The sequence below is a fragment of the Populus nigra genome, chromosome 1 (genome assembly GCF_951802175.1).
Source record: "Populus nigra chromosome 1, ddPopNigr1.1, whole genome shotgun sequence".
Lineage (NCBI taxonomy): Eukaryota > Viridiplantae > Streptophyta > Magnoliopsida > Malpighiales > Salicaceae > Populus > Populus nigra.
The window spans coordinates 4,948,737-4,972,980 of NC_084852.1; the positions used below are offsets into that span (position 1 = coordinate 4,948,737).

General features: G+C 34.3%; 2 protein-coding genes, 1 long non-coding RNA gene and 4 other non-coding genes across 9 annotated transcripts; 5 read left to right on the forward strand and 2 right to left on the reverse strand.

Annotated features, from left to right (window-relative positions):
• Positions 1–234: 234 nt before the first annotated feature.
• On the reverse strand, positions 235–1,517 carry LOC133684498 (fatty acid desaturase 4, chloroplastic). Its single transcript, XM_062106843.1, has one exon. It carries the CDS (start codon positions 1,297–1,299, stop codon positions 388–390), a length of 912 nt encoding a protein of 303 aa, XP_061962827.1. The 5' UTR covers positions 1,300–1,517; the 3' UTR covers positions 235–387.
• A 986-nt stretch (positions 1,518–2,503) lies between these two features.
• On the forward strand, positions 2,504–2,575 carry TRNAM-CAU (transfer RNA methionine (anticodon CAU)). The gene has a single exon. It is a non-coding gene; the product is annotated as a tRNA-Met (tRNA).
• Positions 2,576–3,141: 566 nt separating this feature from the next.
• Positions 3,142–6,659, reverse strand: LOC133683758 (uncharacterized). 2 transcript variants are annotated; one of them, XR_009837298.1, is made up of 5 exons: positions 5,919–6,659; positions 5,256–5,419; positions 4,404–5,120; positions 3,932–4,100; positions 3,142–3,849 (listed from the first exon to the last, which is right to left on the reverse strand). It is a non-coding gene; the product is annotated as an uncharacterized LOC133683758 (long non-coding RNA). The 2 variants fall into 2 exon arrangements; XR_009837292.1 differs by having other exon boundaries at positions 5,256–6,659.
• Positions 6,660–16,081: 9,422 nt separating this feature from the next.
• LOC133681255 (small nucleolar RNA R21) lies at positions 16,082–16,166 on the forward strand. The gene has a single exon (XR_009836489.1). It is a non-coding gene; the product is annotated as a small nucleolar RNA R21 (small nucleolar RNA).
• Positions 16,167–17,059: 893 nt separating this feature from the next.
• Positions 17,060–17,137, forward strand: LOC133681256 (small nucleolar RNA R21). The gene has a single exon (XR_009836490.1). It is a non-coding gene; the product is annotated as a small nucleolar RNA R21 (small nucleolar RNA).
• Positions 17,138–17,338: 201 nt separating this feature from the next.
• LOC133681251 (small nucleolar RNA Z161/Z228) lies at positions 17,339–17,436 on the forward strand. The gene has a single exon (XR_009836485.1). It is a non-coding gene; the product is annotated as a small nucleolar RNA Z161/Z228 (small nucleolar RNA).
• Positions 17,437–20,305: 2,869 nt separating this feature from the next.
• On the forward strand, positions 20,306–22,897 carry LOC133692707 (small ribosomal subunit protein uS14m). Of its 2 annotated transcripts, none has more exons than XM_062113824.1 (3): positions 20,306–20,454; positions 20,561–20,639; positions 22,374–22,897. In XM_062113824.1, the coding sequence occupies exon 3, from the start codon at positions 22,395–22,397 to the stop codon at positions 22,704–22,706; it is 312 nt and encodes a 103-aa protein (XP_061969808.1). In that variant the 5' UTR covers positions 20,306–20,454; positions 20,561–20,639; positions 22,374–22,394; the 3' UTR covers positions 22,707–22,897. The 2 variants fall into 2 exon arrangements, with proteins under 2 accessions (XP_061969808.1, XP_061969817.1); XM_062113833.1 differs by having other exon boundaries at positions 20,335–20,454; positions 20,534–20,639.
• Positions 22,898–24,244: the final 1,347 nt, after the last annotated feature.

Here is a 24,244-nt window from a genome sequence, read left to right on the forward strand (position 1 = left end):
CTCTCGGCCAAATGCATTTAACAAAATTCTTTTCTGCCAGATATGGATGAGATTGACTGCTTCTGGTAAATCTTTCAAAGCTCCTCTCTCTAATAATGGCAATGTACAGAGGGCATGGTTGCTTATGCTCATTTTTAATCAAGGAGTAAACAAAATTCTATTCATAAAAAAATTAAGAGATGAATGAGATTGATGGCCACGGGTCTGTGGTCCCAATTATAATTCTTAGAGAAATTAACTATAAATTGTATACTGAGATTATCGAAACATGCAAGGAATTACAGAAAACAATCTTATGACTGAGTGTGCCTCTTAAATTTTGCTAAAAATTTCAATGCATTTACAACACATCTTGAATTCGAACCAAAACATATGTGCTTGACAGAATTATTGGACTGCAACCTGAGAAGCGGTCTCAGTCTCTTCAGTCCAGTCAGTGGTAGGTTCACTCCAGGACCTTGGTCTTACCCCAAGCTTAAAATACAAGGCCATCTCTAATGCCTCAAAAACCTTATTCTTATCCAAGAATTCATTCCAAACTCCACTCACTATGCAATAATTGTTGTTATATGGTTGCCGATGATGAGCACCATGTTGTGACCTTGACACAAGCAATCCAACATCCTGCAATGCTACTACTATGGGGGGTAACTTGCTCTTTGTGCCATGAGCCCACGCGTGAAATTGCTGGCTAAACATGATACAACCGGAGCACACACCAACAAGGGCATTTACAGTGGGATCATTACAAACCAAGTCTACAGGAAGCACAAAGAATGCTACTGTTCGTGCAAGAGCATGCAAGTTATTAGCAAACTGACGCCTAGTTATTGTCCATGGCCACTTATGATGACCTTGAAATGCTTCAATTTGATTGCCAAAAATCGGTGTTGATCCATCACCATAGTTGTCAATACCCCAATGGTAAACCCCAGATCCAAGGTCAGCTAAAATGTACCCAATATAGCCTGCTAACATGGGCTCAAGCCAGATATGAGAATGACCTGCACCGGCAATGGCCTTAGCTAGAGAAACCAGCACCGTGGTGCACCCGGTTGCTACCCATGTTCGGTGAGACCAAGTTGACTGCAAGCTTGGGTCATTGAGCACGGGAGGGGTGCTAATAGAGGTGACTAGGTTTGGTGGGGTTACAAACTGTGGCTCAAAGGTTAACTGGTTAGGGCTTGGCTTAGGCTTGGTAGGGGTGGTAGTGGCTGAGCAGATGATACGCTTGCGGTGCCATGGATTATGGGCTGGGGACCTTGTGAGGTAGTGGTTGTGCTGGGGAAGGATAGACATCAAGGGTGGCTAAGAGAAACCAACACCAGCATGGCTTGAAAGGCGATATATACGAGCTCAAAACATGAAACTAGTGGCCCTAAATCATGCTGGTGGTCTTGTGGAGATATTTGAAAGACTTCAATGTTATGGTCTGCACATAGGATTCGTGGGGTTATGGAAGTCGCAAGTTCCTTGCTTTGAATTTTGCATCACATACGCTATTTGCTAGAGTCTTTGCCTCGACATTTTTAATATTTAGCTTGTTCTTAACACTTTATGTTGCCTTGGCAAAGAATTTGACACATAACAAGCGATGAAATACATGGTGGAAGACAAAGGGTTAGCTTATTGGAGTACAAAACCCCTTAGAGACCATACAATTTGGTCTCATATATAGTGGTCCACATGCCAAAGATTTTTGAGTTAATTGGATTGCTTTCAAAGCTTGTTTAGTATTATGGTAACAATTATTTTTTAAAATATTTTTTAATATTAACAAATCAAAACAATATAAAAATACATATAAAAAAATAGATTTAAAAAAAAACATAAAAATAAACGAATTTATGCCAAAGTGGACAAACAAATTGAGTGGACAGTTTTTTAAGATGGTTATCTTTCGATGCTCAAGGTTGTGACCAAATGGCTCTCTCCATCTTTTTGTCTGGTGATGGACTTGGTGAGGGAAACTTTTCTACAGATGGGGATAGAAAAGGAGTGGTGTTCTAATAATATAGCCATTGATAGTGAAAATTGCTGTGGAATATTCAAGTCCTGAAGCATCTACAAGATGCCCATTTGACATCGGCAAAATATTAAATATGTATGAGTGATATGAATATAATGGAGTTAATAGCATTTTCAAGTTTCTAATTTTTTTCAGTAATCTTAATTTGGATTTCTTTATTTTTATTGTTTGAGTACGTGAATTTCCAATTTTTTTAATTAAAAATATTTTTATTAAGTTCAGTCTATTTTATTTTGACATATTCATTAAATTAACACCTGAATGATTCTAATAAAATCTCAATAATTTATTTTAAAAAAAAAATTAATTTGTTAATAATTGATGTTTCCACTAGTTGACATCCTTTTACAAGATAAAAGTTATTTGGAGTATCAATCCAATTTTTTGGAATTGGTGGGTTACAAACAGCAAATAGAGAAGGAAAGAAACAAAATATAAACTATATATATATGTTGCTGCAAACAAGAAACAAGAATCAGAGTGGCGCAGCGGAAGCGTGGTGGGCCCATAACCCACAGGTCCCTGGATCGAAACCAGGCTCTGATAGAAGAGTAGCTTCTACCTTCCCACTCGCTAGTTTTTTATTTAATCGCTCTCCTGTATTATTTTTTATTAAAAAACTGTTAGGACTTTGAAGGAAGGCTTCTCCATGAGGATGGTTAAAACTTTTACTGATATTAATTTGTTACTAATGATGATGTTCCCAGAAAGGCACAAGGAAACCAGCGTTGAAGCCACCAAATTCTCTTGGCCCTGCGGACTGCATGGGATTTTGATGAAATTTTCCATGAAATCGAGGCATGCCAAAGCAAGGCGTCGGTGTTACTCGATGGTTGCAAGCTTGCCAAGAAGTCATTGCACCCACTTGAGATAGAAGCTGGCTGGGAAGATAAACGCGAATTAATGGCAGATGACAAGTCAAGCGTGGGTGGAGATGTTAACTTGTGCAGCGGTTTCATTGTGGATTGAAAGACCATGCTCAAACACTCATCTGAGGAGTGGAGCTAATCGAGTGTATAATTTTCCATAAACATTGCAAAAGTTATAATTTTCTGTATTTCAAATTGAAAAACTGATCAAAATTGTTCTACAGCCCTCGTACATCAGTGTATCAGCAAAACCAAAGGTTAATTTGAGAACTATAAATCAAAGGCACCTATGTCTTTCAATCCTCAAGAGCGCCCTTCGTGTATCTCAGCCACTACACTACTCGGCAGAAACAATATTTCAGTTCAATCTACAGTTACTAAGCAATCAATTCTTGTACTGGGAAAATGAATTCTATTCCCTGCCTATGCTGATATCCCTGTGGCTTCTTTTGGTATCAAAAATAGAAGAGCGGGCCTAACTGTGGCATGAACCTGCATAATATGGCGCGAAATGTGAGGAAACAAAAGTTACTCGTTTGGTTTGGAACATTCAAGGATTATGGACAGATGCGTGATGTGTGAAGAATTATATATGAGCACAAATTTGCGCGCGCGTGCATCCATAAATGCATGAACATCTTGAGGTACATGTAGATGATTTCTTTTTTTCTTTTTCTTATGGGACTTGCAGATGATTTCTGGATCTGGAATCCAAAATCAAGCCTCTTTTTTCTTCGTTCTGAGTGGAATACAAGCATTAACTTCAAAATATATCAATAGAAAAGCTAGGGAATTAGAAAAACATTATTGCACTTGAATTGATTAATAGCATCAGCAAGGGCAGATCCAGAGATGACCAAGATCTTGTCTGAAATTCTGCAGGCAAGATTCACTCGAGACACTAAAATTATATCTAGGAGGGTCAACAAAGACAACCCAATGTGAGCCCACCTGCATAAGAAGCATTGAGCAAATTAACTTGAAGAAGAACCATATTTGTTGAAAAATGTATTTTACGCTGCTAAGTACTAACAGGAGAATCTTCCGTAGTTTCATGGTCTTTAATTAGCGATTGTACGCAATGGTTCCTAGCATGAGGCCTAACCATCCAACAACAGTGCAGTCCCCAAAAAGGATGCATCCAAGTTCAAGACCTCTGTCTGGTAATAGAACATGACTGTTGAGAGGTTTGGAACTGTAACCTGTGCTAGGAAAAACCAAGTCATTGGTCTGGTCTTCCAAAGATCAAAGTAAGATCAAAAGCGAATAAGAATAAACTAATATCAAGTAGAGTATATAAAGGAAACAAATCCAGCATAGCAGCTGAATTGACACGAAGGACATTAAACAGCATTTACACCCATAAAAGTGGAAAAGAAAACAATCTGAACACAAAAATCAAGCACCCATTCTGCAGATTATTCTAAAGGAAGACATACTGATATATAAACATCAAATTCTATAAAATCATACACCTGATAATTATAATAGGTTTTGGTAGTTACCTCAAAATTACTGGCTGCCTAAAAGAACGTAACAAGCTATAAGTAGCTGTTTTCAGAGAGCGGAACCACCGTGATATTAAGGAAACACCCTTCTCAGGAATCTGGGATTTAGTACTCTTATCTAGCCCTCGTTTTTTCCCTTCTTTTGGCTCTTCTTTCTTCTTGAAGTAGTTGTATTGGACCTCTTAAACAAGATACTATCTTCGTCTGAAATACTACCATTCCCATTGACAGGATGGGAGTTGCTTGAATTGGCAGACTCGGGATAAAATTTACTATCTGCAGAATTCTCCCCAACCAAACCACATGATAATAACTGTATGGCTGGCAGTACAGAAAAACGAAGGAAAATCTTATCTATTGGTAAGTTGTTCAATGCATGTCCTCATAACAAACTGCCCCAGATTCCACCCAAAGCCATTGACAGCCAAGATATGGACTGCAGATCTCCAGCAAACGTAGCCCTGTTTAATGGCATCTGTAAGCTCTTATATAAACACGAAAACGTAGCCCTCAGCAATCATTGCATCAACCACAACATCTGCCATAGCAGAGCCCAGGTTCTGCACTGTCAAGACGATCGTGAGATGCCATTGGGAACTCCTCAAGGTTAAATTTAGGCCTAGAATAGGCCAGGGCAGAAGAGAGAGCAGGGATGCAATTACTAGGTATGGTATCCTTCTCCTTACCTTAATTGGGATGCAGTCAGACAAAATTCTGCAAGCAAGATGCAAATTTAAGTTTCCAAGAATAGACACAAAAATAATGTATTCCATCAATAAAGAAATTCCACATAAGCACTAAATTGTAATTTGTAATGCATATACAATCCCTGTTTTGGGTTTCACATACCATTTTGGATGTTTAAAACAGCAGTATAACGGAGTTGCCAAAACTGCTATTCCATTAGGAAATTACCACTCCTCTACAAAACAGCAGATACTTTCTCTATAAAATCAGTATTTCAATGCAAACAGTTTCTTATCTCCCTTTGTTCTTGAGGTTGCCCCACAGATCTATCAAGAAAATTGAACAGAGCAATTCCGCATGTAAGAACTTGCTTTTTCTTATTTTGTTCATTTCTTAAGAGCAAAAACCAGGAGAAATGTTGCTTTAAAAAAGCAATAAAGCTAACTTCAAAATGCCAACCAAGCTACAAGCCAACAACATTCTCAAAAAATCAGCAAAAGAGCAATAAATTCCTTAACAACATCACTGCCATCTAAATTTCTAAAACGACAAAATCACCCCTAGGAAACTCAAAAATAAACAAACCCACAAAAACAACAAAGTTACAGACTTTAACATCCCCTCTTTCTTCTCATCAAAGGATAAAACAACCCATTTCACAAAAAAAAGGCCAAAAGATCAACTTCCTATATAATTAATCAAATTTGATCCAATAAAGCTCATGCATTCATCACAGAGGCCAAAAAGAAACGATAAAGAAACCTGAGTGAAATAAATCTAACAGATAAGCCATAAAAATGAAGCCCCAAGTGCCTTCTGCTTTACCCATTCTAATCATCTTTGAAATCCAAATCCAAAAACCTCTCTAATTTTCACCGAATCTTCACTTTCTTCATTTGATACCCTTCTCTCCTGCTCTTTCTGTTTCAGGATTCAACCGTCTATTACAAGTTTCTCTTTTATTGACATTAATGCCCACGTTCTTTTCTCTTTCTGGAACATAATACGATGCTAAGACAGGTCTTTTCGTCATTCATTGACAAACATCTGCCAAACTATAATTACAATAATAATGTAGCTAATTCAAAAAGAATACAGCAATGAAACTCGCGATAGCAGCGAACAACAAAATATTTCTATCATAAAAACAAAAAATAAAAAACACATTTTTATCATTCCCCAGCAACAATCTAATTAACTTTATCTAAGTACACTCGTAAACAAAAACAATTTCATCCAATTACATTAATAAACAAGCTATTTGGACCTAAAACAAAAAAAAACAAAAGGATTCATCAACCATCACCACCAACCATGTACACTCATAAACAAATCAGTAATCATTCAATGATTAAAATGAAACAATTTTTAACACAAAGCATCATTATAAACACCAACCTACTAAGTAATCACTCACCCCTACGAAATCCATGAACGAATTAAACTTTTACATCTAAAAAAAAGCAAAAAAATAAAAGCCAATTTCAAAAATTAAACTAAAAAACACATTAATCTAAGATACAAAACAAAATAAGAGAGATTAAAGAGGAACCTTCTGAAACATGGTCTTTAGGTCCAATAAAAGAATCATCACAAACATCACAAACAACTCTTCCATGGATTTCACTTATCAAGCTTTGACACTAGAAGCAAAGATTGTTGACTATAGATTTAAAAAGGAAACTTACTTGTTATGTGAGAATTTATTTTCCTGTTCTTGAATCAATTACTTCAGTGTCACTTTAATTACTAGAATCAAAGTGATAATTTACAGTATGAATATCTTTGTAAATCTTATCAGGTTAATGCAAAGAGTCTAACATGGAAAAAGAGAAAAAAAGAACTATATTATTTCAACAATGAAAAAACTTTTTTTTTTCATATGAGTTATGTCCTTATATATATAAGTTGAGGAAGCGGTTACTTCCTTTAGTAACTCCTCTAATGACTTGGACCAGGTCCATCCCTCATAGGTGGACCATGCATAACCCAATAACTAGCATCTCTCACTCGCTCTTAAAGGACTAAATCTATCTAATACATTATATTTCAAACTTGGACAAGAATTTCATACTTGATGAACAGACTGTGCGACCTAACGCACACAGTGAAAGGAGCTCCAATATATAAACTTAATACAGGCCATATAGAAGACATCAATCTCATAATTGATTATTCCTTAAGATGTACTAATATACCCCAAATATTTTTAGTTACACATAACTAAATATAATTTAATCCCTCAAGAATTTCATACTCAATTCATCCTTACAATTACAAGTATTCTAAATCATATTAAATTTATTCAAGTAATATGATCTCAACCGGTGAATACAAGTAATAGGTGTAGAACTAAATTTTTTTTAAAAAAAAACTCATATCAATCAGATCTGAATTAACTTGTTTTTCTAAGAGTATTTTTTTTATGTCGAATCATTCCATGACCATAGAATATACTCCTAAAGTAGCGATCATTTATACATCATCTCATGATACAGTTAAAAGTTACAAGGATCTTATACATGATCTCCAAGACTCGTATAATAAAGAAGTAGGGATTCATTTTTTTATTCATGTAATAGTCGTCAGCACATGTAGTATGAAATATATGTTATAGTGGAGCTTATTCTTTTTTTTTAAAGATAAATAGTGTATGTTAATGCTCTCCTTGTTAGAGAACATACATCATACGAGTCTTAGTCTTGTCGCAAAAAATATAGACTTCAAATTAGAATTCTCATTTGCTCATTGTCATTATTGGGAGATGAATAATTTTATACTTGGCTTTAATCATAATAGACACATGAATGGTGGGAATTCATTTATGTCTTTTTTTTTATTTAAGAACCTCATCTTAATCCCAACCAAGGTGACATTTTAATAATTACTTTGAGTTAAAATTGCTCTCACTGCTCCTAAATTGCTTATTGGGCATGAAAACTCAATTAGTCTCATCTCTACTCACCTTATAAGTGCTAGAAGTCATTGCTCATGTGAGTGGGTCAATCTAAGTCTATCGATATACTTTAACAAATTGTATTATACAATACTCAATATATTCCATAAAATAAATAATGAATAAAATGATATTCTAATGGCATTTATTTATTACTTAATCACTGTAAACCTTCGTATGATCCTTAAAACTACTTATATTACTAAATACATTCTACATAGGTCAAGGGATCTCACATGTCTAACAAATGCATCATTTTCTATTGGTTTTGTGATTGATATGCAACCATAGAATTTGTAGAAACTAGTTATATTACTAATTACATTCTACATAGACCAAAGGATCTCACTTGTCTAACAAATGCATTCCTTGCTATTGGTTTTGTGAGTGGATTTGTAACCATAGAATTTGTAGAAATGTGTTTTAGGATCATGTCATGTTCAGTAATTGCTTTTCTAATGTAGTGATATCTCATTTTGATATGTTTGGTCTTTTCATGGTTTTTGAATTTTTTTCCATTGCTACTGCAAAGTGTTATCACAGTAAATTATCACTGGGTCTGATGCTGATTTGATAATTTTTAAATGATACATGAAACTTTTTAACCAAACAGCATCTTATGTTGCTGTGAAGCAAGCTACATACTCAGCCTCTATAGTAGATAAGGTTATGCAGGATTGTTTCTTGCTCCTCCATATTATTGCACTATCATTGAGCAAGAAAACATATCCCAAAGTTGATTTGAATTTGTCGACATCTCTTCCCCAATCAGCATCAGAGTAACTAATCAATCATAAATCTTTCTTTCCTTGGTAACATAAAATGTAATTTGAAGTTCCTTTCAGATATTGTAAAATCCTTTTGATTGTCATCTAGTGTTTCTAAATAGGGTTTGATTGATATCAGCTAACCAATCCAATAACATAACATATATCGAGACGTATGCACATCATTGCATGCATTAAACTACCGACAACACTAGCGTAAGGTACTTTGGATATTTTCTCTTTTTCTTCTAGAGTCTTAGGACACATATCACAACTTGGGCTCAAGCTTTTATCAACATGGGTGTCTATTGATTTGTTATATTGTATATGGTAGCACTCTAATATCTTTTTGATGTAAGTCTCTTGAATTAAACCCAAAAACCTTTTAGTACGATCTCTTATGATTTTCACACTAAGAACATAGTTGGCCTCACCCATGTTTTTTATTTCAAAGTTTGATGACAACCATCTTTTAGTAGTTTCAATCATCTCTTTGTTATTTTCAACTATTAAGATGTCGTCAACATATAAGGATAATATTATAAAACTATTGTTAGAATGTTTTACATACACGCAATGGTCTTCTTCTATTATTGTAAAATCATCCTTAAGGATAGCTTGATGAAACTTGACGTTCCATTATCTAGAAGCTTGCTTAAGACCATATATGAATCTTTTAAGCTTGCAAACTTTGCACTATTGTCTTTTAGTCTCGAATCCTAAAGATTGAACCATATAGATCTCTTCATTTAGTTCTCTATTGAGAAATGCAGTTCTAACATCTATTTGGTATAACTCTAGGTTCATATGTGCGACTATAGCTAAAATGAGGTGAACTAAAGTAATCCTCACAACTGGTGAAAATGTATCTTCATAATCAATTTCCTTTTTTTGAGTGTAACCTTCTGCTACTAATTGAGCCTTATAATGTTCTATACACCCATCCGAAATAAAAAAAATTTCAAAATTATTTTATATTGCAGGTACATAAATAGGATTTTCAATTACGTCATCTACTTCATCAAAGTCATCTCCTCTAAGTTTATTTTGCTCGAACCATGGAATGAATTTAGTAGCAACATCTAAATGACTTGTGCTTCTTCTAGTGCGTCGTATACCCTTTTCAGTATTTTGACATTCCTTCTCAAGCAGCATTTCATCAGCGAGATTGTTGAAATCTAAAGATTCTAGCCTATATTACAACGATAGTCGCACTAACATTCATTCCTCAGGCATAAAATTGAGAACGATTAACATTTGATGTTCCATGCAGAACTTGTAAACACCACTCATAGTTTGTATACTCATCCAATGATACATAATCAATGTGCTCTTAAATTTTATGAACAAAATTAATGATATAATTCAATAAATGATCAATTTGTAGTTGTATGTCCACTACAACAAAAATATTTCAAAAGCATATAAATATAATAATCAATATTTAATTAACGCATGTATCATTTTTTTTTGTTTTAAAAGAAATAAATCGCCACCACAATTAATCAATATTTAATTGCCACTCTACATTTTCATTTGTGTTTTTTTTTCAACTGTCAAATGGTAGTTACACATGGCAATTACTCTCAGGTTGTTTTTTTCAACTACCAAATGGTAGTTGCACATCTGTCATATTCCAGATGTGTATTTGCTTTATTTGGCAATTGTGCCATTTAAAGCAAATTTTTAATAGGCATAATTTTTTATTTTTTTTAATTAACAAATGGCAATTATACAAATGTTATTTATTTGACAGAAGGGTCTTTCTAATTGATGATAGAAAAGAGAAAATCCTAACCAAATTATAATTATTCATTCTTCAATGCTTCATCAAATTTGAATGATAATACATCAGATAAAGTTTTGTCAATCCAAGACTTAACGGAAGCATTCTTTCAACACAGAATGTACAACTAACATTTATGCAGTAACAGGTGTATTGCACACAAAAAAATATTAAAACCATGGCTCTGCTACCAATGTAGATTTAAAAAGAAAACTTACTTGTTACATGATAATTCGTTTTCTTGTCCCTGGATCAATTACTTCAGTGCCACTTCAATTACTAGAACCAAAATGATATTTCACAGTAAGAACGTCTTTATAAATCTTGTCAAGTTATGTAGAGAGTCCAAGATGAGAGAAAAGAAAAAGAGAACTATATTCTTTCAACAATGAAAAACTTCTTTTTTCATATTGGTTATGTCCCTATATATATAAATTGAGGAAATAGTTGCTCCCTTTAGTAACTCATCTAACAACTTGGACTAGGCTCATCCCTCATGAGCAGACTAGACTTACCCAACAACCAATAATCGGGGTTAATTTCTCATTGAAATTTTCTTCCCCTATACGATAGTATAGTCCCATTAGACTCATCCTTCCATTTGTCGATCTACTTGTGTTTACCTAGCAACTAGGTGTTTCTCCTTACAAAGAGGTTTCCCTACACTCTTCCTTGTTACGAGACAAGCAGAACACATAAATAAAAAGGGTGTAGCGTATATAAACACACAAGTTATTACAAGAACCAATCCCAACCTTTATTAATCTCAACAATAAAGGAAATACACAAATTTATATGTGTGTGCTATGCATAAAACTTGCATGCTATACATTTCTGCCTACATAGCCAAAGCTCTCTAGCTTATTTATAAACAAGCATATGAAAGGTTACAAAACATACAACTATCATCCCTCCATTTTAGGGAGTAGTGGGGCACTTTCTCCACCATGTTCCCGTGAACTTAATGGGTGGTTTTGACCAATGATCTCATGATCTTAGTGTCTTAAGAAGCAATCCTAACCATGATCTCACATTTAGTAACCATGTCTCCATGATCTGGACATCCATTTTCCTCCATGAAGCCATGATCATAATTATTATAACAACTCACTAATATTGTTGTGTAACTGTCAGTCTATGCTTTTGAATCTGCCGTGTTTATTGTCTGCCTTGGATTGTCCTTCGTCCAAGTAGTGTTTTCATCAAGTCTTGAACTATCCATCGTCTAAACTTATCGCTAGCCTCTGCTGCCAATTCTGTTGACGCTGCTGATTCTATCGACGCTGCCGATCTTATTAGTGCTACCAATTTTGACACTGCTGCCGAATTTAACATTGTCCATTATGTCATTCTAACTGTGTTTTTCATCAGCGTATTCATTCTGAATTTTGACTATATTACAAACCTCCTCCATTAAAAGAAACTGAAGCCCTCATTGAACAGACATATAATACCCCTACATAACATCTACCCACTATCACAAATTTGTACCTAGCACACAAAGCCTGTCTGCCCACATTCAATAAAATTTTGTCCACCAAATCTGCGATGCCTAGGACTTTGACATTCTCGTCGTCACTAGTTTTAGAACCAAGCTATGACTAAAGTCTTCTCTAGGGTCTTGCTTGTTTCCCATAAAGTCAAAACACACTTTAAGTCTCAACCCAAAACAATGAGACCAATCTTATTTAGCCAAAGACAAAGCCGCACCTCTTCACGATCACTAAATTTCCATGTCTACCAGAATTCGTATGTGACTTCCTTAAGCCACACATAAGCTGTCCTCATTTATTAGCAATCCCACATGCCAATTTGTAAACTTGCAAGCCTATTCTCATGATGCTTCCATCCCTTTTTCTCATAAATAATACCATACAAAACCACTTTGAAGAATCATGTGAATCCCTATAAAATCCATTCAACTCTCTAATTGTTTCATATAAAACTTGTAAGCAAAATGAGACAACCTTTTTTAATGATTAACGTAATTCTATGTTGAAGTTCCTTCGCAAGTCCTAACCCTGCCCAAGCATGCACATACGTAGCATTTCAGCATCAAGCCCTCATAACCTGCTATCCATATGCCTACTGTTGAACCCAAGACACTTCATAACACCATTTTTAGTTGATGTAGCAGCCTTACTGCTCACATATTTGCTGCATGTTTGTCCACCAAAAACTCACAACATGATAACCCAACAAAGGCCAATAGCAATATGTTTTTATCACCTTGAATCTCTTAACATCAAGATACACAGAATAGCCACCCATATTACCTCTCCATTAAGGCAGCATACCAAATCATCCTTGTCGATGATTTTGGCTCCTCAACCGAACCCACTAACCCAATCATTGAATCTGTCACTCAAACTGTTCATCATCAAAGTGCAGACTCCCAACATCCTCAATGTTATTGTATTACCTCCCTTCCAAGGCAACATACCAAACCAAATTCATCTAGTATGGTGCCTCAACCAAATCTCTACATGACTTGGCTGTCAAATTCTTCTCCTCAATCAGTCCTTGTCATTAAGGTTCCTTAAATTCCTAATCACTACAGTATAGCCTGTCTGTTGGCCATAATTCCAGCATAGCTATTTTGCTTCTGTCACCCTGATCTTTCATTGACAAAATGTAAAAAACAGACCCCAAGTCTGCCCCACCCAAGGTAGTCTTGCCCAGCCATACCCAACTTATCCAAGCTGGTCCCAACATGACTAAATTTCATCTTAGCCATTAAACACATGTATGGGATTTATGTGTGCAGTGTCCTTATCACCATCTTTCATAATGATAGTACCTCTTCGAGCAGTCTCTAGCAGTAGAAATTTGGTTTTGAACCCTTACCGATTACCTTCCCATCTGACTTTTCATTATCAGCAGCATGTTTAGGTTCTCCCCCACCAAATTTATATTATTTTAGTGTGGCCAAAATCTATGTTGATGGTCAAGTGGACATCGTGATGATGTACCAAACGGGTGATACAAAGTTATGGTGGCGAACAAAGACCAAAGAGGACATAAATGCTGGACAAGCCAAAAAGAAGACATGAGAGGGTCTAAAACAGAAGTTAAAGGAATAATTTCTACCCAACAACAGGTCCTGGATTACAAGGGAAGACTTAAAAAAGTTAAGGCATGATGGATCGGTGAGGGATTACGTGAAGAGATTCAATTCTTTGATCCTAGATATTGACAACATGTCCAAGGAGGATAAATTGTTCAACTTTCTATTTGGACTTCAGTCGTGGGCATAGTTAGAGTTAAAGAGGCAGAAGATTTCATACTTGTCTTTAACCATTGCCGTTGTCGATAGATTGGGAGACTTTAAAGTAAAAACTAGCGAAGGGACTACTGGAGCTTCTTAGTTTTTGTTAAACCTTAAGGGGAAGGATGGGATGAAAAAGAACCATATCCCATAAAAAGTTCTCCAAATCCTTTGAACTCCTTGTTCTAGCAAATGGTTTCGATTCTAAAACCTTTGGCTTGGAGGATCCAACACCCTCAGTCTTGTTTGCAACTGCCTCCTCAAGACAGACAACTTTTCATCGACAACCTACCACTTACGACCTGTTTCTGCCGCGAGTTCGACATACTGTCCATCAGCCTTTTCAGTGATATCCATTGCCAACTCTATCCTGTCATGAAATGAATAATCTTCATCTTCAGGAATCTGACCCATCAAACCCTCAAGATGCGTCAATCTTTCCTGAATTGCCTTCATAGTATTAGGCATATGAAGTTCAGCCACCAATTTCGCAAATATCCCAACGATGGCTCTCCCAAATCAGTCAGTCAATTTATCCACAAAACAATCTCGTCATCCTGCCAAGAATGTAACCGCATTCTAATACCAATTATCATGGGGTTAATTTCTCGTCAAAATTTTCAGCTCCTATACAGCAGTCTAGTCATACTAGACTCAGTCTTTCTTTTATCGATTCACTCGTATTTGCCTAGCAACTAAGTGTTTCTCCTCACCAAGAGGTCTCCTCACACTCTCCCTTGTTATAAGACAAGCGAAACACATAATAGAAAGGACGTAATGTATATTAAACACACAAGTTATTATAGGAATCAATCTGAACCTTTATTAATCTCAACAACAAAGGAAACACACAAATCCATATGTGTGTGCTATGCATAAAACTTACATGCTATACATTTCTGCCTACACAGCCAAGGCTCTCTAGCCTATTTATAAACAAACATATGAAAGGTTACAAAGCATATAACTACCATTCCTATATTTTAGGAAGTAGTGAGACACTTTCTCCCCATGTTCTTTTAAACTTAGTGGGAGGTTTTGACCCATGATTCTATGATCTTAGTATCTTGAGAAGCAATCTCAGTCATGCTTCCATGTTTAATAACCATGTTTCTATGATCTGAGCATTCATTTCTCCCATGAAGTCATGATCGTAACTATCGTAACAACCCATCAACAAGGCTCTCTAGCCTATTTATAAACAAACATATGAAAGGTTACAAAGCATATAACTACCATTCCTATATTTTAGGAAGTAGTGAGACACTTTCTCCCCATGTTCTTTTAAACTTAGTGGGAGGTTTTGACCCATGATTCTATGATCTTAGTATCTTGAGGAGCAATCTCAGTCATGCTTCCATGTTTAATAACCATGTTTCTATGATCTGAGCATTCATTTCTCCCATGAAGTCATGATCGTAACTATCGTAACAACCCATCAACAAGGCTCTCTAGCCTATTTATAAACAAACATATGAAAGGTTACAAAGCATATAACTACCATTCCTATATTTTAGGAAGTAGTGAGACACTTTTTCCCCATGTTCTTTTAAACTTAGTGAGAGGTTTTGACCTATGATTCTATGATCTTAGTATCTTGAAGAGCAATCTCAATCATGCTTCCATGTTTAATAACCATGTTTCTATGATCTGAGCATTCATTTCTTCCATGAAGTCATGATCGTAACTGTCGTAGCAACCCATCAACACTGTTGTGTAATTGCCGGTCTATATTGCTGAATTTGTTGTGTTTGTTATTTACCTTGAACTGTCCTTTATTCAAGTAGTGTTTTCGTCCAGTATTGACTATTCATTGTCCAAATTTATTTTTAGCCCCTACTATCAATTCTGCCGACACTGTCTATTACTATCAAGTATCAACACTGTCGATCTCATCAATGTTGCTGATTTTGACAGTGCTGTTGAATTTGAAATTGTGTCATTTCAGCAGTGTTTTTCGTTAGTGTGTGTGTGTATATAAAAGAACCCAGCACCAGATTTCTTGGTTTGCTTTGTCAATTTAAATATTTTCAATTTATTTTTTTATTTAAATTATAATATTGAAAAAAAAATATAAAGCTAAAGTTTAGGAGGTAAAACAGTAAGTAACAAATTGAAAGCGCTGCCATTTTTGTTCTTGTTTCTACAAATACAAAAGCTAATCAATCTTCTTCACTAACACTCTACTCGTGAGATTTTCCATTTGGTTTGTATCCCTATGAAGAGTGAACTGATTTTTCAATTAAAAGTAGCGGGCTGATCTCCATTGATGATCACTAACCAATTCTGAGGGATGTGCCACTTCTTCTGTTCGGTTTCTGTCATTTCTTTGTTCAATATGTTTGCAAAGTAGCTTTCTTGTTTAAAAAAAATGGGTTTTGCTTTAAGTCGGATTTTTTTACTGGGTCCATTCAAAATGGCTTAAGAAGTTCATGATTTGGACCCATTGGAAACGCCCGTTTTTATTTTGAGATTCTATCGTTTGCTTTGATGGGTCTTACAATGTGAATTGGATTGGTGAATCATTTTGTTGATTCCCAATGCGGAGAAATTAAGGAATATTTGCTTGTCCAAGATAAACTGTGGAAAATGAGTGGTTTTCTTGAATGAAAGTGTGTATGTGTTTATACATCCATTTGCTATTGGTTTCCTGGTGATATTGTTTTGTGTCCCTATGAAGAATAGAACTGAAAGCAAAAGTGATGAACTGATTCTGCTTGATGAACAATGTATCTGAGGGATACATTTTATCTTTCTTGTTTATTTGTACATTTTATATACAATATCTTAAGTTTGTAAAAAATCACACACTCTTGCTTGCTATAACATACCCTTTGGCTTGCAATTTACTGTTTCGTATCCATGTGAAATATTGTGCTATTATATGATATTCATTCCTGAATCATGTACTGTTAAATGAGTTTGTTGAATGGAGAAGTTTGGGTTGGGACGGAGGACTTTTGTTTGCCTAGGATGTAGCAGATTCTGAAATGCCTTCGTGGAATTATGCTATTATGACCAAAGAAAATTTTAGTGGATATGTTCTCATGTCAAAAAGATTCAGGAAAAAGATTTCAGAAAGTTGATTTATGTTTTCAAAGCTAGAACAAATGGTTGCTTATTCGTGCTTTCATTTTCTTCACTTGAGCCCATCAGAATTTATTGTTCAATGCTAGATTGAACATTGCATATCTCTGTGATGAGTGATTTGAAATTGAAAAGTAGTGGACTGATATCTATTGATGAAGAAAATAATTATGAGAGATGTGCATTTATTTTAAGATAACCTGATCTAATTATTTACTGGTACTGTAATTTAGTGTCAAAAAAAATTCGAGCTTTGTGTTTTATTCTTACGCATTGCTATTAGTAAATTGGAGTTTCCGTGAGGTCTCTGATCCCTCACACACTCCACTTCCTCTGCTGTGATTGTTTGTGTATGTTTGGAGAGTCCTCCATGACGTGTTGAAACCAAATGATGAACTTGGATGTAAATTTCTCACGATGGTCATCTGAGACTCTTCAAGTTTCAGTGTTGATTCAATTATCCAATGCTCCTGATGGTTTCATCTCTCTATTATAAGAACTTATTCAAGGAAGAAATGATACTGATAATGATAGCAAGTAAAACAACTGCATTCTAAATGTTCTTCAATTTGTTTCTCCTTCTCTGTTCACATTTAATTGGCGCTTATTACGTAGCAACATTAATTTGCCAAAGTTTCTGTAAGCATGTTTATTTTTAAATGCCTTTTTGGTTCTTACTGCTGTTAAATAATCAATATTTTGCAGTACTGTGTTGAGTTTACATGTTGATCTTTATTTCTTTCAAGGATCGTCGCATCTGTGTGTCGTTCTTCACTGACAATTTATTTATATGTCCGGGAAGCATCACTACTGTACACCATTCCTCTATGCACTAATTTCAGTCGGTGCTGCCAGTTTGGAAGTGGGAGGTTTTTAAAGGTGGAGGAGCTGTTAATGGACAAAAAAGAAAAAAAAGTTGCTACAGAGGAGGTTGAAATTGTTCATATGGACATCTCCAGTTCTCCTTTACAGTCATGCATTGCCCAGTTTTATGGCTGTACATTTCTGCATTTGCTGAACAAGTTTGAAGCAGGTCAGTATCTTAAAACCGTGTCCAGCTTCATATTTTAATTTCTTATCCAGAATATCGCTCATGCAAATGATGATTACTTGTTCAAATTGCCGCCGTGTTTCCGCTCCTCTATCAGGTTTCTAAGTAATTCCTGCTGCAGTGTTTCATAGTTAAGAAGCTAGTCTGGAATTTCTAGTTGGAACCCGTCACCTCAATGGAGTGTAAGGGCACCCGTGATAATTTGAAGGAAAGTTACCAGAGTCCCAAGACGTGGAATACTATTCATTGTAATAATTGTAATAGTATAGTTACTTGGCCATTAAAACTTTGAACTTGGCATTGATGGTAAAGTGTTTTTTAAACTATTATATAATTGTTTTTTTGAATTGTATGAAGTAGGATGGTAATTTTGTTTTTAAATGTACAATAAAATTATTTATTTAATTCTGAAATAAAATAATCTGATGCCTATTTCTTTAGGATATTTTTATACTTTTAAGTTTTTTTAATAGTGTAATTACTTTAAATTGATATCCTTAAAGTCTCATATAATGGCTTTTTCGTTATTTTATGTTGTTTTTTATTTTAAGTTTTAAGTGCATTCAGAGTATTGTTATAAATTATATTTATTTAAAAAAATGAAAAAAAACTTATTGGTGCATGGGTATATCCAGCTACCGAGCATTGCATTTTAAGGTAGTGTTTTCAAGTTTAATTCATGTTTTTTTAATTGGTATTTTTTTTTATTTTGTTAAGATTTTTAAAATTGGCTCAAAATAAAATTTTTTAATTGGACTCGGATTCGGGGTTTTACGGGTTACGAGTTTTTAAAATTTGATCTAATTTATAATGTTTTTCTAGGTTTGTTTTGTTTTTACATTTGTTTTTCAATTTCACCTCTATGATTTTTTTTATCTTTAAAATTTAATCATCATGTTTTTAATTTTTTTTTTATTTTATTTGGAATTATTTTTTAATTAAATTGCATTCTCTTTATTTTTTTCTATCAAATTTTATCATTATTCTTTTTTTAAAATGTTTTTGCTAGGTTTTTTATGAATATTTTTTTACTAATCTTATTCTTTAAAATTAAATTGGTTAGCCATCAGACTTTTTGATTTAATTAGGTTAGAGATTTTACGGGTTGCAGCTTTTATAAGTTAGACCATGTTTAAGAGATTTGAAATATTTGCTTGGCAAAAGACTAAATAAGACATCATTTAATTAATTTAATTATCATTATTTAATTGTTTTAAAGAACTATAAAAATAAATTATAGATAACTTTTATGTCCATGTTATTTAAAAAAATAAAAAATTTCCCAATTGCTATATGTATAATATATTTTAATATTTAATGAATATTTTATTTTATTTTTTTCCACAATCATAATGACTTATTATGTTTTGTTTTTTAATTTCATCCTTCAATATAGGTTTTTGTTTATTTTTTTTAATTTTATCATTTAATATTTATTTTATTTTGAATTGATTTTTATAATTTCTTTATTATATAACTAAATAAAAAAACTCATTTGATCTATTGATGACCTGAATTATAAGTTTGATAAGTTAACTCAAATTAATCTGAATTAATCTAATATGTTGTCATCTCAATATTTTTTTAAAAAAACTTATCTAATTTTTTTTACATTAAAATAACTTGGCACGACTTGTAGTATAGCACGACAATAGTTTTAGGCTAAAAAATAAAGAAATATCTCTTCGGGTACATGGAAAAATAGAAATAACTTACCTACCTCTCATTCCTTAACACCAAAAAATAATAATCATATATTATCGAATAAAAACAAATGTAATTTCACAAGTGGTTTATAATTGAAATCATAGCCTATATATCTTATTTATTTATTTATTTTCAAGACAAAATCATAGCGTTTTTGGCAAGCAAAGAAAAAAAAAAGAATGTTTTATCAATTTGGGCTGGCCCAATATTACTGGAGTAAATGATCAATACAAATTGGACCCAATGCATAAGCCACGTACACAGTTGAGGATATTTCACATTATAATTATTTTTAAAATATTTTATATCTAAAAATATATTAATATAATATATTTTTTATTTTTTAAAATTATTTTTGACATCAAAATAATTTTAAAAAATCAAAATACTATTAATTCTTTTAATAAAAAATTAAAAAATATATAATTTATATTGTGTTTTCCAAACAGTATCGTAGTATGACAATTCAATAAATATATATATTTTTTATTTGTTTGTTTGGGTATAGGTAGAGTATGGATAGTGCTTTGTCCGGTCCAAAACTCTGCCCGTACCCGATCTGGAATATAGACATGACCTTAAAGTTCAAGCAATTTACATTTATACCCACCTAAGAAAAACTAGGGCTTCTCACTTAACTCTCCAGCCGAATCCTCCCTTCTCTTTTTCTTTCCCTCTTGCTCTCCATTCCTCTCCAATCTCCAGCAGACCTGTCGGCGGCAGTAAGTCTGCACCTAAGGTTGGTTTATTGTGTCTCTGTGTTCGACTCTGCCTAATTATATGTATATGCTAAAATCTTTGGACGAACTGATCACCAGACATTCTGATTTTCTTATTACTGTAAGGGTGGGAAGTTGGACATTCGAAACACCGGCCACCTCTTGTTGACCTTTCCTCTGGAGAGTTGATATTAGCACCTTGCAGGTAATTTCTTTCATTTTTCCTTAGACTATGGCTGTGCCATGTGGCAGAAGCTGAGAATTTTGTTGGTTGCAGACTCATTTTGCATTTTATTTGATTATCGTTCGGGAATTCTCATATGTGAAAATCTCATCAGTTTAGCAAAGGCACTATTCTAGTTGACCAGAAGAGTATTGATAAAGCATTGAAGAACTGGAAAATGCAAAACTTGTATCTAGAATCTGTTCTGATGTCTTTTGCAGAAACCATAAGAAATGAAAAGGAGAAAATAAGCATTGTGAGTGAGAAATGGACTGTTTTACACCACCTACTCTCCTCCAGGAGGGGAAAATGCAAAACTTGTATAATGCAAATTCTGGCAGTAATTAATTAATAAGTGAGAAAGCGTAGAACAATGGAAGGATTATGGCTGGTTGTTTTGGTGATTTTTGCAATGGCTTTGTCTGTGCAAAGCCTTTTGAAAACAGAGATGGCAGAGTCTCGTTATCATCCCAAGCCTCAAATTTACCTTCACCTCTAGACGAAGAAGCAAAAACTTTCTGATAAAGGCCTTGACGATCATGATCTCATAACCCTTGTTGGTATAAATGCTTTTTTTCCCATTCTAAGTTAATTCGCAGTGCTAAGAGCTTGAGACCAGGTCATTCTCTTTGATCTGGTTAAAAACTTACCATATATTCATACCTTAATGTTTGTAGACATTTTCTTGAGAATAATGACATTAGTGTCGTCTAATGACATTAGTGTTGTCTATTGAGAGGATTTGAATTTTGGTGTGACACTACCCTCTCGACAGACCTCCCACTTTTTCCATCTTTTTACAACACTAAAACCCTAACCCCTCCGCTCCCTTCCCCTTTTGACTTGTGAGTAATCTAGATCTGGGTTTTCAATTTTATGTAATTTTTCATTTGGGCATGCAATTTTTTCTTAATGGATTTTTTCTATTCCGTTTTTTGTATGGACTAGATTTATGTTATCACTTAACTGGGCATGCAATTTTTTCTTAATGGATTTTTTCTATTCCTTTTTTTGTATGGACTAGATTTATGTTATCACTTAACTCGGGTCTTGCTCTTTTCTAAATTTGGTTCACTGTCTCTTTGTAATTTATCTGGTGTTCATTTTTATTAAATTTTAGTAATAGATTTAGCAACAGCTAGGGACATGGTTGGATCCCAAAACCCATAAATGCATCTGGGTTTTAATCAATCCTTGCATTCTAGCACATACTATTTTCGTTGTGGAAATTATCCTTTTGCTAAGAAAAAGTTGGGTTTTTGATGCTTAGTTGGGTTCTAATTAATCCTTTGTGTACCAATGCGTGATCTTGCTATTTTTCATCGTGGAAATCCCCCCTAGGTAAGATTTTGATAAACAGTTTATTTTTCTGAAATTTGTAAATTGTTAAAGGTTTCAATAGTAGAACTCTGTTTTAGAAATTCGATTTGCAGTTGACAATAATTGGGTTTCTTTCTTGAGTAATAGACTATGCTGGGTTTGATTCTTAAAGTTTTCTTCTACCCTTGTGCATCGTTGTAGGGTTAAGGTCATGCTTTAGCTGGTTTTAATAATGGAGATTTTCGACTGCATTTTGATAATTTTCTATTTGTTGTTTTATTTTGTTCTTTAAATTTCTACGTGGTATGATTTGAAATAATTACTGAATGATTAAAGTTTTTCTATTTGAAAAGTTTCTTATTGAATTATGTTTGTTGTGTTTTGTTGGTTTTTTAGGGGAGAAGCCTGTTGGTTAAGATGGAAGTACGCAAAGAGAATCGGAATATAAGAGATAACCACCGTCGCTTGCTCGCAGAGAAATTTGAATTGAAGCGAAACCTTTACAAGGCACTTGTTAGAGATCCCACACTTCCTCAGGAGATGCGTGAGCTACATGCATATAAGCTGGCCAAGTTGCCAAGGAACAGTTCCTTTACACGAGTGAGAAACCGATGTGTTTTCACTGGTCGTCCTCGTGGTGTTTATCAGCTGTTTAGGATGTCTCGTCTTGTTTTCCGTTCATTGGCAAGCCAAGGTCTGTTGGAGGGCATAAGGAAGGCGTCCTGGTAACCCAGATTAACAGGACATGGATTGGATTGACTCACAGCTAGTGTTGCTCGAGCAAAGGATGTAATGGGTTATATCCTTAACTTGGAGTATTGTCTTGTTAAATATATTATGCAGTTTCCAGTTTTGACTTGAGAAAATGTTTTGTTGGTGGTGCTTTTGATTTTAGAATAAAGATGGGTCCTGTTCTTATATTTTCTATCTGTAGCATTTGGAATTGATTTGTGCATAACCTTCAAATTTTTGTGTTTGACAAAATTCTAGACTATTCTTTCATTACATCATTCTGTATTTGCCCTGTCAAGGCACACATTTATGATCCATGCCTCTAGGAACTGAATCATTATGCGTGGAATGGTGTACAAGTTAAACCAAATATTATCCCATAGAAAACAATACAGGAGCCTGATCCCTTACATTCTTGGCCAAAAACTGCAGAGGGTTTGACAGAAGAAGCGTCATCTTAAAGATGTTGGCAGCTATATCTGCTCTTCTATGCACTTCAAAGTTTTGGAAGAAAAAATAAAATTCAACATTTGCAGGGATCAATACTCAAGTCCAACTGACGCCAGCGAAACTCATAAATTGCATGTGATAATCTTAAACAGAATAAGTCTAATGAATTTATGATGGTGACTAGAACATTTTTTACTGGAAAATTGAAAAAAGAAACTATCGATTGCATATGTTTGGTGTGTTTGGTATGCTTAATAGTATTGATTGAACTGGATTGGACAAGGATTGGTTATCTTGTTTTTGGTGTCTTTAGACTAAATTAAATTAGATAAATTGTCTTGGTTTGTGTTTAATAGACATTTTGATGGGGTTTGACAGACATGAGATTTGAACTGGTTCGGGTTTTAAAAAAATTAGAATAAAAATTGATCCGACTTGATCCAATCAAAAATCTAGGTTGACCCGATCGATTCGAGATAAGAAAAACGATTAAAGAATCCATTGACTTGTTGTTCATTATTTTTGTTAAAACGAGGTTACTTTGATTTTTTTTCTTTTTTTAATTTAGGTCAACTTAAGCTGACCATTTTACCCTATGACTTGGATCTTGCTTCGGGTTGACCTTCGAGTCAGATTTTAAAACTATGATAATAATTAATTTTATCTATACACTGATCTAGATCAACCCAAGTTGACCATTTCAACATGTGACCCATGACTTGTTCCGGGTTGACCTCCAAGTTTTTTAAAACTATAATAATATATATTTTTTATTTTTATGTTAACTTAGATCAACTCGGGTTGACCTAGATCAACCTGGGTTGACCTTCCCGACTTGTGACTCAATCCTTATCCCGGGTTGACCCTCGAGTCGAGTCTTAAAACTATAATATTAACAATTTTTTTTTTATATTGTCATAGGTCAACCTAGGTTAACTATCTTGACCTATGACTTTGGCCTTGTCCCTGATCGACCTTCTAGTTAGGTTTTAAAATCATGACAATAACTATTTTTAACCTTGCATTAACCCAAGTTATTGATCAACCCGACCCATGACCTGGGCTTTGCCCTGGATTGACCCTCA